Source organism: Trifolium pratense, linkage group LG3 (assembly GCF_020283565.1).
Source record: "Trifolium pratense cultivar HEN17-A07 linkage group LG3, ARS_RC_1.1, whole genome shotgun sequence".
Classification (NCBI taxonomy): domain Eukaryota; kingdom Viridiplantae; phylum Streptophyta; class Magnoliopsida; order Fabales; family Fabaceae; genus Trifolium; species Trifolium pratense.
In genome coordinates, this window is record NC_060061.1 from 34566590 (window position 1) to 34585057 (window position 18468).

The 18468-nt window shown below is 34.2% G+C and overlaps 4 protein-coding genes across 5 annotated transcripts in view; 3 read left to right on the plus strand and 1 right to left on the minus strand.

The window, feature by feature from the left end:
* LOC123916287 (zinc finger CCCH domain-containing protein 38-like) overlaps nt 1-18468 on the plus strand; it is a 60226-nt gene that overhangs the window by 12980 nt on the left and 28778 nt on the right. The gene's annotated exons all lie outside the window — the stretch shown is intronic.
* On the plus strand, nt 1243-5269 carry LOC123916295 (50S ribosomal protein L17). Its single transcript, XM_045967726.1, has 7 exons — nt 1243-1384; nt 1656-1733; nt 1844-1898; nt 1989-2039; nt 4340-4431; nt 4512-4589; nt 4835-5269. The coding sequence occupies exons 2-7, from the start codon at nt 1678-1680 to the stop codon at nt 4980-4982; spliced, it is 480 nt and encodes a 159-aa protein (XP_045823682.1). The 5' UTR covers nt 1243-1384; nt 1656-1677; the 3' UTR covers nt 4983-5269.
* On the plus strand, nt 8903-14747 carry LOC123916289 (UDP-glucuronate:xylan alpha-glucuronosyltransferase 1-like). 2 transcript variants are annotated; one of them, XM_045967716.1, is made up of 5 exons: nt 8903-9179; nt 9310-9391; nt 12013-12219; nt 12604-13214; nt 13465-14747. In XM_045967716.1, exons 2-5 carry the CDS (start codon nt 9348-9350, stop codon nt 14493-14495), a joined length of 1893 nt encoding a protein of 630 aa, XP_045823672.1. In that variant the 5' UTR covers nt 8903-9179; nt 9310-9347; the 3' UTR covers nt 14496-14747. The 2 variants fall into 2 exon arrangements, with proteins under 2 accessions (XP_045823672.1, XP_045823671.1); XM_045967715.1 differs by having other exon boundaries at nt 8949-9198.
* Nucleotides 15207-17930, minus strand: LOC123916290 (probable pectinesterase/pectinesterase inhibitor 51). Its single transcript, XM_045967718.1, has 2 exons — nt 16668-17930; nt 15207-16283 (listed from the first exon to the last, which is right to left on the minus strand). The coding sequence occupies exons 1-2, from the start codon at nt 17665-17667 to the stop codon at nt 15595-15597; spliced, it is 1689 nt and encodes a 562-aa protein (XP_045823674.1). The 5' UTR covers nt 17668-17930; the 3' UTR covers nt 15207-15594.

The following is an 18468-nucleotide window of genomic DNA, read 5'->3' on the forward strand; positions in this document are numbered from 1 at the left end:
TATGACATGCTGATAAATTTCGGTAACCACTTACCGAAATCTGGGACATTTCGGTTCGCAGGTACCGAAACAATTATTTCGGTAAACTGCTACCGAAAATGGCCTAATTCCAGCGACCAACGTACCGAAATCTATCACATTTCTGTTCGCAGGTACCGAACAAGCTGACGTTCGTTTTATGTGTACCGAAAACGCTAATGTTCGGTTCGCAGTTACCGAAATGGTCTAATATTTGGCTTCGGTGAATATAAACCGAAGTTTTTTGGCAAAAATGTTTCAAACCGCAAGGGGCAAAATTGAATTTTCGGGGGTATAAAAGAAATGAGGGGGGTCGGGAGAGAAAACATCTTTATATTTTGCTAATATAACCAAAATGAGTATTCCCAAATTAATGTTGTAATCTTTCTATAGGCGTAGGGACCTGGATTCAGTGAATTCAACAGTGGTGCAGTCATGCATTCAGCAAATTTAGACCGTACGATCTTGATCGAACGGTTTAAATGTCAGCTCATAATTTTATATTAAAATAAAATAAAAAACTGTTTAAAATCTAAACCATCTGATCTTGATCGGACGGTTCACAGTCGCTGACTGCATGCAGTCACGACTGCATTGAATCTAATTCCATAGGCGTAGGCCTTCAGTATATAGGTTCATTTGTTTTACCTTTTTTAAAAAGGATTTTTATAGTGTATTGGTTTTTTGTTAAAATAAAATTTAACAAAGAATTATTTTATAAAAGTTTCACAAGTGGTACCAACATAGTGTGACACAAGTGGTAGATACTTGAGTCCCTTAACCATTTGGTCCTGAGTTCGATCTCTGTAGTTGCGCACGGTTATCTTAAAATACCATTTTATGTTGTGTAAAAAAAAATCATTTTAAGTATTTCATCATTTTTTTACCCATTGTTTTGGATCATAAAATTTCAAAAAATCTTTAAAAATGAAGCTATTTTATATAGCTTTTCATAAAAATTACTTTTGAGAGATATCTTTTTTAAAAAATGTGATTTTTATTAAGTTAAAATCTCTAACACGTGTATTTAAGTTATTAAATGTATTTAAATTATTGAATTTCAAAATCACTCTTTAAATTTATAAAAAAAAAAAAAGAATTTTAAATAATTTTCACTATTTTTAATGAAGTTATCATAAAAATCATTTTTACAAATACAAAGAAAATCACTTTTTTAAAATATAATAAACCAAACAGGCCCTAGGATCAAAAGCCCAACCCATATAGAGGCCCATAATTCATTGGCGCTTTTCCCTTGCAGTCTGAGAAAAAACAGCTTTGATTCGAGTAGCACTCAACTCAACTACCGGAAAACGCCGCCGGAGTTCCTCATCGGCCGCCATACACTGCGATAAAGTCCGTCCAGGTACACTTCTTTTTCCGATTTTAACCTTCTCCTACTGAGCCCGATGGTGCAATCCCAGCGCGATTCGCAGCCGTTATAACCGCCCCTATAAAGAATATAGAACTGTTTTTTTTTTTTTTTTTTTTTTGCTCAGATTCAATGATTCAATGTAGAAATATTGTGGTTAACTTAGATTTTTATTTGATGTAATGTATGGTGGGTGATTTTGTTGCTTTTGATTTTGAGTTCATGAAATTCTTTAAATTTCAAATGACTTAGCTTTTGGTTTTAGGTTTGCTTTTGCATCTGCGAAAATGACGAAGTTCAGGAAGCTAAGTCGAGACACGGCTCATCGAATGTCCATGCTTAGGTTAACATGCTTTCAATTCAATCCTTGAATTCCTTTTTCTCCCCTACCATATGTGATAATGCTGAATTGTGGGTACTCAAATACCATTTTCTTGTTTTTTCCTTGTTTAGAACCATGGTCTCGCAGTTAGTGAAGCATGAGCGTATCGAAACTACTATTAGCAAGGTATGCATTTTTTTTTCTGAAGAAGAACGTGTCGGTTATGTGTTTTTGTGAATTTCAAATTTTATATGATTCTTGTAATGTTGGTTGTAGGCTAAGGAGATTAGACGGCTTGCGGATAGAATGGTAACACTTGGTAAAGAGGTTAGTGCTTGCACGTGTTTGTGGTTTATGATGGACTGAATTGATTTTCACAATTAGTTTAACTATTAGGCTTGGTGATTTTACATCGAGTAATTTATATTGTTCTACCAGTGGTGGAAATATATGATTATACTTTGTGTCTGCCGAGGTTTATATGTTCTACCAGTTGTTTTCAATAATTTAATATGTTTGAAGTTTATGAAACCCTGTCCTTGTTTTTGGCAACTATTAAAGCATTGTTATTGTTATGGTTGCAACTTGCACGGTTATCAACTAGTGTAGGATTCCCGTGCAACAGAGTTTATCAATGTACTCTTGTGATTTTTCGTTAGTTTTATATAGAATAGAATGAGTTCTATGTAATAATCCGCTTAGTTAGTCTTGAATGGGAATGGACCGGGGTTTTTTAATCTCTCTTCTGATGCATAATACTTAAGGAGTATATTAAGTGGTATCATATAAGGCTACTGTATTAGAGGAAGTTTTTCAATTATAAACATTTCCTATATGTCATGTTATGCTATGTCAGCTGAACAGAAAAAAAAAAAATTGTCAAGAAAAATATCCTATATCACTGATACTAAAGTAAGAGAAAAGAGTAAAAATTTCATTTGACACTTGATAGTCATAGCTCACAGTAGGTCTATATCTCTCTTATTCTTTAATCTATGAACAAATAATATTTTATCAAACTGGTTTTAGTTCACAAGGTAAGGGAATTTCAACGTTTACAAAATCTTGGGATTCCTATTTACAAACTAATATGTTAAATTGCTGACTTCACTGCACAAAAGCAAACAAGGCTTGGGGTTCCTATTTACAAACTAATGAAACCAAAAGTGATAGCAGTAGTGTGTCAGTTCAGACTAGTGTTATTGATTGTGGATGGTGGAAAGCCAAAAATCCACCATTTTAAGCTTCCATAAAATGCCTTAGTGCCACCATCCTCCACAAATTGGCCATGGCGGTTGTAACAAAATCTGCCACTGTAATCTACCATGGCCAACACTGCTCCTGACACATCATTTATCAAATCATGTAGCCACAAAATTGAAAAGCGAAACATAACTCTTGGGCTGGACAAACAAGTTCAGCAGATGGTTAGATCTGTGGCGAGTTGGGTCCCCAACAGCTCTAATGCATGTCTTAGAAATGTAAATGTCTTAGAAATGTAAACTATTTAGTTTATTTTCAACCGCGCTGTTTCAAGACTGTCGAGAGTGATATCAATGTATTTCAGCCGTTGTATATATGTTTCCACTTAAGCATTGAAACCCCTCATGCATTGACTCTAATGACTAATACTCTACACAAACAACGAAGTCGGAGTCGAAACATATGTGTATATGAACTTGAAACTGAATTTGACTGACAAATAGATATTTTATATCTTTCTTAGTGCATATATAGCTGATTGTAGTTTTTTCATGTTATATTCTATATTATTTCCTTTCCCTTTATGATAATTTTATTGCATTAGATTAGATGTTTTTATTCTGTGTTAGCCACTATTTTTAGATTTTAAACTCATTTTCATTCTCCTTGTGATTAACGTTGAACTCCCTTTGTACTCTATTTTTTATGCTTGGTTATTTGATTAATTTTAGGCAGTAACTGTCATTTGTTTGCTGGCTCAAAATATAAAGGATGGTGTCACTTGCAAGCAATCAAATAACAATTACCTTAATGCAGAGAGTTCTAATAGTGAAATATTATGAATTCAATTGCTAAACTGAAGTACCTGGGCTTCTAGTTTGGGGCCAGTTATCTCTCAATCTTTTCTGCACCTACATCACAGTTCTTTTAAAATCTGTAGTTTTTCTTTTCTTTTCACCTCATTTGTGTTTTCTTTCCCGTCCGTGCTTGTACATCTGGGTTTTTAAAACTGTGTTACTAAGTTGTTCTTCTGTGATGAATTGATTTCAGTGTTGTCATATACAGGCTATAGCAGCGCTACAGTGTATCGAAATTTGAACAAACCACTATTATTTTGTGATACGTGGCGCTATAGCATTGTAGTGTAGATGAATTTGATCAAATCACTATTTTTTGTGATTGACAACACTGATTAATTTGCATGCAAAAAAAATTATCATGTTTATTGTTCTTGATATGGGCTATGATGTCTTATTATTTACCTTCCACATGCATGTTTGTTACAGTTTACATTTGTCTGACATGGTTTCCCTTTTCCACCATTAGTTGCCATGCTTTCTCTCCCATAAAATTGACAGGAAAAGTAACTATTTATCTAGCTTTACTACTTGTATTGACGTATAGTTTAAAAAATAAACTGTTAGGGGTCCGTATGTGCTGCAAGGCGTGCTGCTGGTTTCGTGCGAGGAGACGATGTCCTTCACAAGCTGTTTACAGAACTGGCTTATCGATATAAGTAAGTATTAACTTGATGCAATTGCAATCGCCGATTTATGTTGGTTAATTGTGAGACTAAACTGACATTGTGATGTGCAGGGATAGAACTGGTGGATACACCAGGGTGCTTCGGACTCGTATTCGAGTTGGTGATGCTGCACCGATGGCCTATATTGAGTAAATCTCTATTTACTTTCTGTTAGTCATTTGTTTACACTGATATTTAGGTTGTTATTTTGGTAACCTGACTTGATTTCATTAAAGAAGTAATTATTTTTTTGTTGTAGTTCTAGGTATTTCCTGTCTTTGTGATCTAGTGTGTTGTTATTGTTTATCCTTCAAATATTTTAGGTTACTTAGAATTTGGATATTGAGATTTGAACGTGTAAGAAAAAACTAATATGCTTTATGCTTTGAAACAGGTTAATTGATCGAGAAAATGAGCTTAGGCAGTCAAAGCCACCAAATCCTCAACCACCACAGAGACCACCCCTTGATCCTTGGGCTAAATCTCGTCTCTCCAGGCAGTATGCATCTCCCAAAGCTGATAAATCCGATTCTGATTTGTGATTGTGGTTCATTTGAATGTATTGCGGAAAATACGTTTTGTCCCCGTAGTGTGAGATGTCTGGATTTGTCTTTGCTTATTTTACAAATTTCCCCATGGCTTGCAATAATAAAATATTTCTCTACCTACTACTGCTGCTGCTACAGGAAATTGTTCTATATTTTATTGTAACCTCAAACTGACAATTACCGTTGTAACGTCATAACCGTTACAACTTACAACGGTGAATGTATAAACAAGACAGGTTAGATTATAGGGTCTTGCTTATTTGTTAATGGTTTTTGGTCTACATTCAATTTGTTTATTGAGAAGACAATGATGCAATAACTTATAATGCAAGTTCAACCGTTCCAAGTCATTGGAACTTAATTTTCATCCTTTTAAAAGGTGTTCATTTTGTTGACTTGCTCCTGAGCATGCAATTTCAAGCTTATTTTCTCTTTTTCTAATTGGGAATTATTATATTATTTCAATAGACAAAGTTGAAGAAAAGATATCGCATGCTAAAGGTTGCTTGATAAGGTTATGTATGTGCAAAGGGACAGACTAGTGGTCCTCTCTTTCTCAAGTATGATTATGGGATAACATGTAGCCTCTTTTTTTGTTCACACTCATTTGTAGATGAAGTTTCCAATGCTTTCCCATGGACAAAGTAATGCTGCATTTGGCAAAGCTTTCAGTGTGGTCTAACTCATACTTATGTCAAAAATCAACCTTAGCCAGCAATGAAAAACAAATGGATAAAACTAGAAAGCACAAAATCTTCTTTGCCATTGTCCATATGCTCTTAAAAACACAATCTTTAACTTTGGAGTTGCTTTACTTGCAATACAGTATACGTATTGTCTTACGTCTCCACATTATCTTCTTATAAAGAATTATGTATTTATCAATGACGTGTGTGTGGGTTCGTGTGTGCATCCAATTTAATAGTAGTAACAAACTTTTTGTAAAATGTGATATTTGAGTAATGTTATACCGGTCAACAAATTGTCGGATACATATTTTATTGTCGTTTCATTGAAAGTTTGTATAAAAATAATTTGAGAAGTCTTTAAGATACATAAAGATTAACATTGTTTAGTAAAAAGTGTTTTAAGATGTTAGTTTTTGTTACATAGATGAAGTTGCAGGCATAGTTGTTAGCGATGGGTGCAATTACAAAGATTATCTGTTCGAAGTAATTGAGATTCATTTAAAAGATTAATCACTCGTGATAAATATTTTTCATACAAACTAGTCAATGATCAAATCCTTCATCAAATAATTAAGGGACTTAAATATCTATCATTTGTGTCACGTGTTAGGATATACTCTAACTATAACAAGTATTAATTTTTTGTCCCCGTAAGCTCAGCTCAATTAGTCGGGACAATGCTATATGTACATACGGTGTAATTCTAACCACTTGGCAACTTGAAGGAAAAAATAACAAATCTTTCCCATTCAACCATTGCATTGAAATACAAGTCTGTTCAGTTATATTACTGTCTCTTGTTCAGTTCAGTTATAAGTCCTTCAAGTAATACTCCCTCCGGTCCTTTTTATAAGGAACACTTAGGGCAAAAAATTTGGTCCTTTTTATAAGAAACTTTGACCAATTTTCAAATGTTTTAAATGTTCAATTTCACTTATGCCCTTATTTATTATGAGAGAGAATTTAAAAATAAGTAAGTTAGTTGAATAAAGAGTAATTAAATAAGGGTATACATGGAATAAATTAAAATTTATAAGAGTATTAAATGAAAATAACTATGTTAAATGTGCTTCATTAGTCTGTGTGATTTTTTCAAAGTGTTCCTTATAATAAGGACCGGAGGGAGTAAATGGAAACTTCTTCCCTCCACCATACGGCTTAACTTAAATGCAAAGACTAGTGAGACAAATTAATACAAGAGGTGACAGAAGGGAACAAATAAAGGTGGTCAACTGGTGATATGTGCAATCATCCTTTGTGATTGATAATAAATCTTTTTAAATTTCAGTTAATTTGCATTTTTGACCAAGTTTGGTGGAACAGTCTAATAAAGGACACTTAAACAAATGTCATCAATTTTTTGAAGGGTGATTAATTAACTATAATATTAATAATCACATTGTAAAAAAGAAAACAGAAGAGTGACACGTGCATGTTATGTGTAGTTGTCTTAGCAACTAATTAGGTGTTTGATGCTGCCATTCAATTTCTTCAGATGGAGATGAACTTCATTAATCTTAACATTAAGAGAATTATTATGATAATGAAAAGAATGTTTACCTACTACCAATATACCATGGATATTAAAACTAAAAGCATAAACAGTTTTTCTTGTAAAAAAATGGGAATAATTAGGCTTTACTATATGACAAAGGATTGGGACATGTGGTCACCTTTACTCCAAATCTAAAAGAACAATAGTTTTCATTAACCTAATCTCTCTAAGCGAGTAGCAACAACTCTCACCACTATAATGATAATAACTTTGTTTTAAACAAAGGATGTTTCCTTTACATCTATAACAATATATAAAGGGGATAAGGGAGTTTGGGCTGGATTTTTTTTGGTCCATTTTGCCCTTAACTTCCTTTATGATTTTTTAATTATTCCATAATTGCCCTTAACTTCCTCCTTTTTTTTTTTATGGTTTTTTCATCTATATCTATTCTATACTATAATATATAAAAAAAATACATGAGTTTTGGGGTAGAATTTTCATAATACCAACATTACCCTTACTTTTTTTTAGTAGCAACAAAAATCTTTTATTAACAAACTCACCATAACATAAGACGTATCTTTTTTTTTGGGTACATAAGTTAGACACAGGCAGGCGCGGAACGCGCCTGCCTGGCCCGCTAGTAATCATAACTTCGATTAATCTAATCCAGCCCAATTTTAATTTTTTTTAGTTTAAAGAACATGCAGTAACGATCAATATGAACGATTTAACATTTATGTCATATTAAAAAAGTCGAGTTAAAGTTATCAAAAAAAAATTGAGTTAAATGGAATAATGTGGTAGAAAACATAGTTGTGATTGGTTGACAGTGTAAAATTATTTTACATCGTAAGTACATATTCCTTTTTCTTTTTTTAATAAAAAAATGAATGTATCTCTCTCTCCAATATGGAAATACTATGAAGAGAAAGGCCAACTATTTGCATATAAGCCACCTTAAATATTAAAATTCACCAAAAAAATTTTTTAAAGAATTCTTAATTTTATGGGTGAAGATTTATTTTAGTCTATTAACATACTAACATTGATCTTTTAATTTTTTTAAAAAACAAAATCCTAAGACGACAATGATTTAAAAAATTATATAATACAACGATATATTTATTTAGATGATGATTATTTGAATGTTAAGGAAGAAAAATAAAAATAGACAATTTATTGAAGAAATTATTGAGGAACATTTTCTTTTGTAGGGACTAAATTAAATTGTCCAATTTTAATTATTGTTAGAGACTTAATTGTCTATTTCCTTTTACGTTAGTTCATATATGGAGTAAGTTGTCCTATTTTTTTTCTCAAGAACTAAAAGGTGTTTTTATTTTTTTTAAGATCAAATCGAGTCTCAAACTTTTTTTGTGGTATTAATTAAAATGGTTTCACTCAAATTTTAATCATAACTTTTTTAAGAAAGTAATTGAAAGATCTTGGAATTATTTTTTTGGCCATACACATATACTTTGCTAACTATTGACTTCCAAAGCAATTAAAAGTACCTAATAATGGTTCATACATGGTTCATACAATAATGACATATATACACATCAATTCTTTGTATTATAGTGGCTTGTCAACTAAAAATTAATAGCTGATAATAACATCAGCAGAATTATGAAATGGTAATGAATTACAGGCAAAATAAACACACAGAGAGAAAAACTTAGAATTAATTCATAAAATAAAATAAAGGCATACTAAAATAAAATAAATAAAATATGAGAGATAAGGCAAAGTAGGTGACTACCAAAAAAAGAAACTATAATGAAAAAAATTGTGAAGGAAGTTACTTGGCCACTCTGTCTATATTGTGACTCAAACGCACCCCAAACTATGCAATCAATTAGTGTTTCTTTCTTCCATCATCTTCTTCCTATAATTTTTTATCTCTATCTATGCTTCACAACATCAACAACAATATTTGTAACAACGTTTTGGGTTCCTAAGGATTGTGTTTTTGCATGTTGGAGCAAAATTTAGCATCATGTACTATGGTTTTCTAGGAGTACTAATTTAGTTTTCAATATTTGATTGAACTATATCATTTTGTTAATTAATTAATATGTTTCTTTATATGAGTGAATTAACCAAAGTTGATTATTGATGGTATCTGCAGAGATAATATGTTGTATTGCAATTGCATGGCTTAGCTAGATGAATATGAGAGGAACAATGGGACACCGTTTGCCAGCATCCATGTGAGTTACTTCATTTTCTATTGTATGCAAAGAGTTTTGTTCTCTCATTAGTTTCAACAGTTCTCCCAATAATCATTTGTTTCTAGGACCAATTATCATTATTTAAGAAAAGTAATAAATGATTAAACTAGTGTAATAATTTTAAGAAATTATCTTTATTAACTATTGTTTCAGATAGTTGAGTTATCATTGTTTAAAAAAAGCGCACATGACATTAATCTTGATGTATCTTAAAAATATTAAACAATTTTAAATCTATGTAAAAATTTACGAAGATTATCTTTTTAATCCAATACCGAGTTTTGTAAATAATACATGTATCCAAATTAAAACTATTAAAAAGTGTATGAATTACTCAAATATTATATCAGTATAATTTGATAAATATTTGTATATATAGGTTACATTTCACCTTATAGCTAGCTATCTGACAGATACATTTTGCTTCTTTTATTTTATTTGGATTTTACATTTCACCTTCATAGAAATACAAATAAAAATATCATAAGGATTTGATAAATAGTATTTCACCTAATAGGATTTGAAGTACAACAGGAGGGGACCTGCATATAGAGTGACAATTCTGTGTGATCCGTATCATATACCCTTCCTGTCTTCTATAAATGACAGTGACATTTATATCTCTAAATATTTCTTATTTACATTCAAAGAAAGCTTAGCAAGATACTAGGTTCATATCAATATATCTCACTCTCAATTATCTATAGCTTCTATAAGTAAATTCATATAGCCAATGGTTTATAGTTTTTATCAAGTCTGCATCAACAGTTAGATGAGCAGAATTTGTAGGGACCTACTATATTAATTTAAAATATATATATATATATATATATATATATATATATATATATATATATATATATATTGATTGACTCTTTGCAAGTGTACAAATATCGTCAATAGTAATAAAATTATCGATCCACAGGGATTGTGATACATTCGATCAATTCAACTATGTCTATGAACATTATGAAAGTAAAACACATGTTTGGGGGTTTGTTTGAGTAATTGGTTTGTAAGAAAACGTTTAGAAATCAAATGATAAAAGAGTGAGGTTGGATCGTCGACAAATCCCTAAACAATAGTAATCGCATGCAATCAATCGTGTCGTAATGAACTACTCAAGTGTCACAACTAGATCAACAATATGATGAATCTCAATCTCTTGATAAATCCACCCTATCCTTCACCGATACTTCTCCAATCTCTTGGACGGAAGCTACCGGTAACGGAGTAATTAAAAGTGCGTTGATCTTATGTTACACTCTATGTTTCAATCTCTCGACCGGAAACACTCAAGTGCTCAATGAATTCATGTCGGATTTTAACTCATATTCTCATACATAATCAAAATCTAAAATTATTGCAAAGTTGATCAGAAATTGTAAAACATTAAGATCTGGATTTCATTGAATAACACTATAAAAGAGAGATTCATTACGGACACAATAGATTACATGAATTACAATAGTCTAGTTCCTAATCATGATCCAACCTCTATGAGGGTCTAGCCTCTCATGGTGAAGTAGCTCAATCCTAGCTCCAACTCCAAAGGATCAACTCCCATGATGTTGTGTGCTTCAAATCTAGCCACCCTTAACCTCTGGAACATTGGATAGGACTCCAAATCGTGCACAGGAACTCTTAGAATCAAGATCAGACTATCAAATTTCGAACCCTTTTCCAAAAAATGAATTTTCTTTAAATACAGATCGCAACCACGCTGCGCGTGGTTGCTGAAATTAACACTACGCCGCGCGTGATAGATCTCACGCCGCGCGTGACTAGTCAGAGAGCAAGTTCATCTTCAGGCGGGGTATTACGCCGCGCGTGATAGCCATCACGCCACGTGTAGTTAAAGCAGGGGAAACTCTTCTTTCTTGCACAGACCACTACGCTGCGCGTGATAGTCCCACGCCCCCAGCGTAGTGCAAAACCATATTTTTCTGCATAATTTCCTGCTTTTCTTGTAATCCAAGTCACTTCAATTCTGAGCTGATTTCTCTTGTTTATTCACTAGAAAACCTCTAAAAAGAGTCTAATGTCCCTCAAATAAGCATGGATTAATAGGTGTGACGATAGGTCATCATATATTTTAAGTATATGTGAATTGGACATATCATGTTGTATGCTTTGAGTTTATGACCGATTATTATGGACTTGTAAGATGAGGAGAATGTAACAAACAACATACATTTTTTTATATGTTGTTGAAGGAATCTGTTTCCGCGGAGCCATTGACCGCATCCAGTCTCAAACGATATAAAAAATAAGCATGTTTTTTGTTTAATTTTTAAGAAAATAAACTAAAATTAACAAGTTTGAGATCTATACTATCGGATCTCAATCGGGACAGTCACAAATCTCCTGACTACGTAAATGCATGCAGTTAGTGAGAGACGGGAATCAAGGGTTTATGTTGGATTTCAGGTTGATTTCAAAGTCAAACTCCAACATTTAAGGACAAAGTAAATTACAATATTAAAGATATGTGACATACATTTAGGCTAATAAACTGATATCTGCAATTGTTTGTTTGGTTAATCTTTTTCTAGCTTATTATGCATACTAAAATTTGTTTCAATAATTTCGAGGTACAGTGAAGATTTATACAAGAGAAAAGTGCAAAGAAGTAAAACAAAAGATGTAGAGAAGCCTTTCCACTTATCTATCCAAGATAGGAGCTCAAGATGCAAGTTTTCTTTTTTAAAACTTATCTTAGTGGTAACCATTTCTGCCACTTTTGTAATGCTCCTATACTCTCCAGAAGTTTACAGTACCAGAAATTTATCAGGCTCTGGCTCAAGGTACATTTTCCTATAATACAACCAAATAGAAATTAATATGTGGATTATAATTTTCATATATCAAGAGTATGAAGCATTGACACACACACACACACACACGAACACTAGACATGGCATTGACGCATCAAATTGGTAATATTTCGAGAAAATGACAATTGAATTTAATCATGTGTCGGTTTCAGATACCGACACTAACATGTGTCAAAATCGGGCATGTCTTCTTCGATCAGAAATGTTTATGCTATAGATATTAATGGTTAGTTACATGTGCTAAAAAGATCATACTAAATAATAAGAAAAAATTCACCATTATTTTAGTATATACCTGTTCTGTTCTTAGCATAGTGGTGTAACATTGAAGTATCTTTGCAATTTTGTGAACAGGTGGATATGGGGTGGCTCAGATCCTCGGTACATTTCAAATATAGATACTGATTGGGATGATATAATGAAAATAACAGAGAAAATGACAGGAAAGAATGAATTTCAAGGCATCGGACTTGTAAATTTCAACAACACTGAGATTTCTAACTGGAAGCGTAATTTTCATGATACCACACATTTTGTTCTACATCTGGAGCATGCTGCAAACAACGTTACATGGGAGTCTCTATATCCAGAATGGATTGATGAAGAAGAAGAAACTGAAGTTCCTGTTTGTCCTTCTCTACCAAGTCTTGTATCTCCTGGTACAAGACTCAATCTCATTGCTGTCAAGCTTCCTTGTAGGAATGGAGACAACTGGTCTAGAGATGTCGCTCGTTTGCACCTGCAGCTTGCAGCTGCTGGACTTGCTACCTCTTTCAAAGGAAATTACCCCGTTTATGTGCTCTTCATTACCAACTGTTTTCCGATACCAAATCTGTTTACCTGCAAAGAACTAATTGGACGTGAAGGAAATGTATGGTTATACAGACCAAACTTGAGTATTTTGAGAGAAAAGGTTCAGCTTCCAGTTGGCTCATGTGAACTTGCACTTCCTATGAGAGGCAAAGGTATTATACTCAATAATGGTTTTTTTTTTTATAAATGATTTATGAAGCCCTTGAATGCCAAATTAACAGAAATTAACCAAGAAAATCAACGCCTCTTTTATTTCCTGCTTAAACATTACATTCTCTGATCTCCTCCATGACCACGAGAAAGAGAATTTAATATTTTCAATGTGATTATTGTGCTTGCATGTACTACTATCATGTTTTTGTCATTGGTCATAAAATTGACATGAAATGAATTGAAATGCAGAACTGGTTTACAATGGAAATGCTCCAAGAGAAGCCTATGCAACAATTCTGCATTCAGCTCATGTTTATGTCTGTGGAGCCATAGCTGCAGCACAAAGCATCCGAATGTCAGGATCGAGAAGAGACCTTGTAATACTTGTTGATGAGACAATCAGTGAATATCACAAAAGTGGTTTGGAAGCAGCAGGGTGGAAGGTTAGAAAAATCCAGAGGATCAGAAACCCCAAAGCTGAAAAAGATGCTTACAATGAATGGAACTACAGCAAATTCAGGTTATGGCAGTTGACAGATTATGACAAGATAATATTTATTGACGCAGATTTGCTCATACTCAGAAACATAGATTTTCTATTTGGAATGCCAGAAATCACTGCTACCGGTAACAATGCCACGCTTTTCAACTCAGGTGTCATGGTGGTGGAGCCATCAAACTGCACATTTCAGCTCCTGATGGATCATATTAATGAGATTGAGTCCTACAATGGAGGGGACCAAGGGTATTTGAATGAAATATTTACATGGTGGCACAGGATACCAAGACACATGAACTTCTTGAAGCATTTTTGGATTGGTGATGAGGAAGAGAAGAAGCAAATGAAAACCATGTTGTTTGGTGCTGAGCCACCAATTCTTTACGTGCTTCACTATCTAGGTTTGAAGCCATGGTTATGCTTCAGGGACTATGATTGTAACTGGAATTTTGATATATTTCATGAGTTTGCAAGTGATGTAGCACATGCAAAGTGGTGGAAGGTGCATGATGCAATGCCTGAGCTTTTACAGCAGTTTTGTCTGTTGCAGTCAAAGCAGAAGGCACAATTGGAGTGGGATCGGAGCCAAGCTGAAATAGCAAACTACACAGACGGGCATTGGCGAATCAAAGTTAAAGATCACCGCTTGACGAAGTGTATAGATAATCTGTGTGACTGGAAAAGCATGTTGCGGCATTGGGGAGAGAGTAACTGGACAGATGATGAGTTTTTTACTCCAACACCTCCCACAGTTGCCACATCATCTCTTTCTGCGTTATGAGCTGTCAGATTCAAGTTTTCAACTTTTCTTGCCTACCATATCTTTCATAACAAAAAACAACAACAAAACTTTATCCCACTCAATGGGGTCGGCATTAGAAAAAATGGATAAAGGAGAAAAAAAATCCCAGTACACATTTTTATGCTTAAAAATGGTCTATTCTCAAAGCTTTATTCCGATCATATGGACATAGATTTCACCACAATTCAATTTTTGAGGAATTTCCCTGAATGAATTAATAATGTATGACTCTCTTCTGGTGTTTGGGTACAAAAAAGAAATATTGTAATATATGAGAACATGCAACAGTCATGAACGGGAGAAACACAATTTCATTCTAATCATAAGACATGCTTGAAATAAATGTCATTAGTGTTTTGAAATTCAGAAGTTATGAGAAGGAAAAACCAAGGATAACACTAATAAATAAAGAGAGAACTACAAACCATTATCACCAATCTTATTTCATTAATTTAATTTTGATCACGCAGCTTGGCCTCAAGTGAAACGAAACTATAGACGTTTTCAGGATTTGACTTCAAACTTGAATGAAAATGCAAGCAAAAACCAAAACCTTAAATCCATTTCGATTTCATTTTCTTTTTTAAAGGAAATGGCTACGATAGAATTTTCTCACCAGAGTCCCCGCAGTCATGTATAAAAACGTCAATACTGCCCTTGCTACAGCTCTAGAGTTTGAAAAGAAACAGATAAAAAAAAGAAGTCACCATAATGGATTTTCCTTCCATATCCTTGTTGTATAGTTACATTGGATGGAAAACTCCGGAATAAATTTACTAATTTTACATGATCAGATCATTATTCTATACCACAGCCATTGCATCATACAAAAAGAATATGGAGGGGCAGAGGGTCTACCGAATAAAAATAAGTAGGATCCTCATCCACCCAGAAGTGTATCTACCAGCAAAACTGACACAAGATTTGGAGTTATTTCCTCCCCGTGGCTTTTTTTAAATCCTCATTGTATAAGCAGTTTGCCAAGTAGATACGGAAAGATATGAACAATTTCCCATTTACTGATACCTCCTATTCATAATCATAGTTCTACCATCACTTACTCCCATCCCATGATGAGCTAATAACTGCTACGATGAACCCAATCATCTCCTTGAAGGAAACCCTGTACGGAATACGTGGACACATGTTCAGCAGGAACCTGGCTACTCCAGGACACTCTGTTGGTCAAATTAGAACCAGGTCCAGTGTTGCCGAATTCCCCGTAGTAGAGTGTATTCAGTCCAACATCTGCACTCCATGGCAACCAACCCTGGGGCGTGATTAAGGCTTCCAAGTACGAATTAATAAAAACTGTTCTAGAATACTCCTTCCATGGCCTTCCGAGATAGTTCTTGTGTACATTAGGCTTGTCATAATACAATTCCATATACTTCTCAGTACCATTAACCAAGCAGTTGTGGAAAACAAAACCGGTAGACTGAGCTGGATCTGTTCTGCCATGTGCAGTAATGGCATTGTTCTCCCCTTTCTTAGGCCTTGCTTGCCTGGGCTGGACTAGGATTTTGCAGTCTTTGAAGAATGAAGCCGAGTTTCCAAAGATGAAATCGACATTCCCTATAATACGGCAAGATTTATAAAACTGACGCATGGCTTGAGCATATAGAGTATCTTGGTTTCCTATGAATTCACAATTCTCAATAACAGAAAGATCACTGTCTGATCTGAATGCTACTGCTTGGTGTGCATTAGCACCTGCTGTGTTTTCGATTGTCAGATCCTTTGCCATGAATCCATCCCCAGCAACTCCTGTAAAGTTTAATCAATCAATCAATCAACTTGTTATAACATCGTCCCGGTTCAAAAGAATAAAGAAACAATAAATGTAAACTAAAGCACATGCACAATGTTTGGTAACGGTCAATTTTGCTTACGTCTTTGACTACAAAGTGGCTGCAATTCCTTTCTAGTTTCTATTATGATTTCAAACTTAGAATTTGCATAGTCAAGTTGTATATAACAATGTCATATCAAATCTATGCAGTATTTTAGCAGTGTTTCTATCAAGTTATTTCAACCAAATCATTCTATCTATGTTAATTTCTACGAATCACTGTGGATACGAGACACACACGTTTAACTTAAACGTCAAGTAATCTTTGCATGAATAAACCTTAAACAAAACAAACTTACCTACTGTGGCAGAGTTATAGGTCGTCATCCCCACCATTAATCCGACACTAGCCGAGCCAGTGATGACAGTCTTCCCAATGCCATCACCCAAAAACACAACATTCTTCTTTCTTAACGGAACCCTAACCCTCTCTTCATAAACCCCTTCTTTTATATATATCACAAATCTCCTTCCACCAACATCCACATTATCAGGCGCGGCATCAACCGCTTCCTGCACCGTCCCATAACACCCACTACCCGTCTCCTTACACACGGTAACATCCGGCGTAAGATTCGCCGGTACAGACGGTCCCGCCCCGAACACGCCGGAGCCAGAATCCTCCCAAAATCCATCCCGTTCGGTTCTCGGAGGCCTCCATAAATCAGTATTGTTACCAAATAAATCATACGAGACAATCATACTAAGAGCATTACTGGAAATATTGGTGAGAGAAACAAGAAACGACATCGTTTTGGAAACCAATTCAGTATCATTAGCATATTTAAGACCAGACCAACAATTATACTGATAAGCCAATGCAGCACTCATGAAAGCACGTGCGTCTTTAGTTCTACCACGTGAGAGTGCTTGAACGGTGAGAGATGTACGGTGATGAGAGTATTGAAAAACTTGAAGACAGCTTTTCGCGATGGTGATGTGGGGGTGATTACCTGCGGAACCGCGTAACATGGAATCGAGCATTGATTGCGCGATTTTGAGGTTTAGAGAAGAAAGTGAAATTGAGGAATAGATGATGTTGAGAGGGGTAGGGTTGAAGGGAAGGTGATGAAGGTGGGAGGTGAGGGTGGTTTGACATTGGTGAGGGAAACGTGTGGCTTTGCAAGCTTGTTGAATGTGGTGGATGGGGGTGGAGTGGGAGGAGGAGGAGGAGAGGAGGAAGAAGAAGAGGAAGAGGAATGAGAGGGTTGTTGCTGCCATGGTGAGGAGGAAGAAGGTGGATCTGAAAATTGGGAAATGGTGGTGTTGAATTGGTTTTCTGAAATGTGTGTTGGTCATGATGGTGGGTTGAGATTAATTATAGGAATTTGTGATGTGATTCAGTTAGTGGTTGATAATAATAAACAAACAAGGTTCCAAAATTAGGTTTTTTGTTTGTTGTTGATTGTTGAAATGATCGTGGATGTAAAAATGATGGTGGAGAGTGTAAAAATTAGTTTCGCGCGTGAAGCAGCGAGAAGTGGTGAGTGAGTGACTTACACTTACATCTCACTTTGGTTGGATAGTCAAATGTGTGCACATGGAGTGGAGTGGAGTGGTGTCGGCTGAATGTGCGATCATAACTACGATTGTACTATGAATGTGAATCTATCATCAGTTCACGACTCCCTCCCCTTTCCTGCTTTAAAATATACTCGGACTTTATAAACAATTTGTTTTTTTAATTTATTAAATAAATTTATTTTTTTTGGTGAAGAATTTATTAAATAATTTAGTCAAAGAAAAAAAATTCTTTTAAAATTTATTAAATAATTGATGATCATACAAGAGAATAGTGTGTTTCATTCACAAAACACATGTATGAGACAAAATGGTATAGGACAAAACAAGATAGTATATGACATGGAGCTCGTTTTTGGTTAAGTGGAATTGGAACGTAGAATCAACTCGTAAATTCATGGAGTTTACCTCATATTAAAATATATATATATATATATATATATATATATATATATATATATATATATATATATAAGGAGGGTTATATTGACTCCAAGAGTAAGTTATAAAAGCTACTCCAAATCATGGCATTTGATTTTTATTTCAATTAATGGCTAAGATTGATTGATCATAAAATAC

Bases quoted from the DNA above. Each gene is read 5' to 3' on its own strand.
- LOC123916295 (XM_045967726.1), top strand. From the start codon at position 1,678: ATGACGAAGTTCAGGAAGCTAAGTCGAGACACGGCTCATCGAATGTCC. The intron at 2,040-4,339 runs GTTAGTGCTTGC...ATAAACTGTTAG, and splicing joins TGGTAACACTTGGTAAAGAG to GGGTCCGTATGTGCTGCAAG. The intron at 4,432-4,511 runs GTAAGTATTAAC...TGTGATGTGCAG, and splicing joins GAACTGGCTTATCGATATAA to GGATAGAACTGGTGGATACA.
- LOC123916289 (XM_045967716.1), top strand. From the start codon at position 9,348: ATGAATATGAGAGGAACAATGGGACACCGTTTGCCAGCATCCAT. The intron at 9,392-12,012 runs GTGAGTTACTTC...TTCGAGGTACAG, and splicing joins CACCGTTTGCCAGCATCCAT to TGAAGATTTATACAAGAGAA. The intron at 12,220-12,603 runs GTACATTTTCCT...TTTTGTGAACAG, and splicing joins TTATCAGGCTCTGGCTCAAG to GTGGATATGGGGTGGCTCAG.
- LOC123916290 (XM_045967718.1), bottom strand. From the start codon at position 17,667: ATGACCAACACACATTTCAGAAAACCAATTCAACACCACCATTTCCCA. The intron at 16,284-16,667 runs GTAAGTTTGTTT...TAAACTTTACAG, and splicing joins CTATAACTCTGCCACAGTAG to GAGTTGCTGGGGATGGATTC.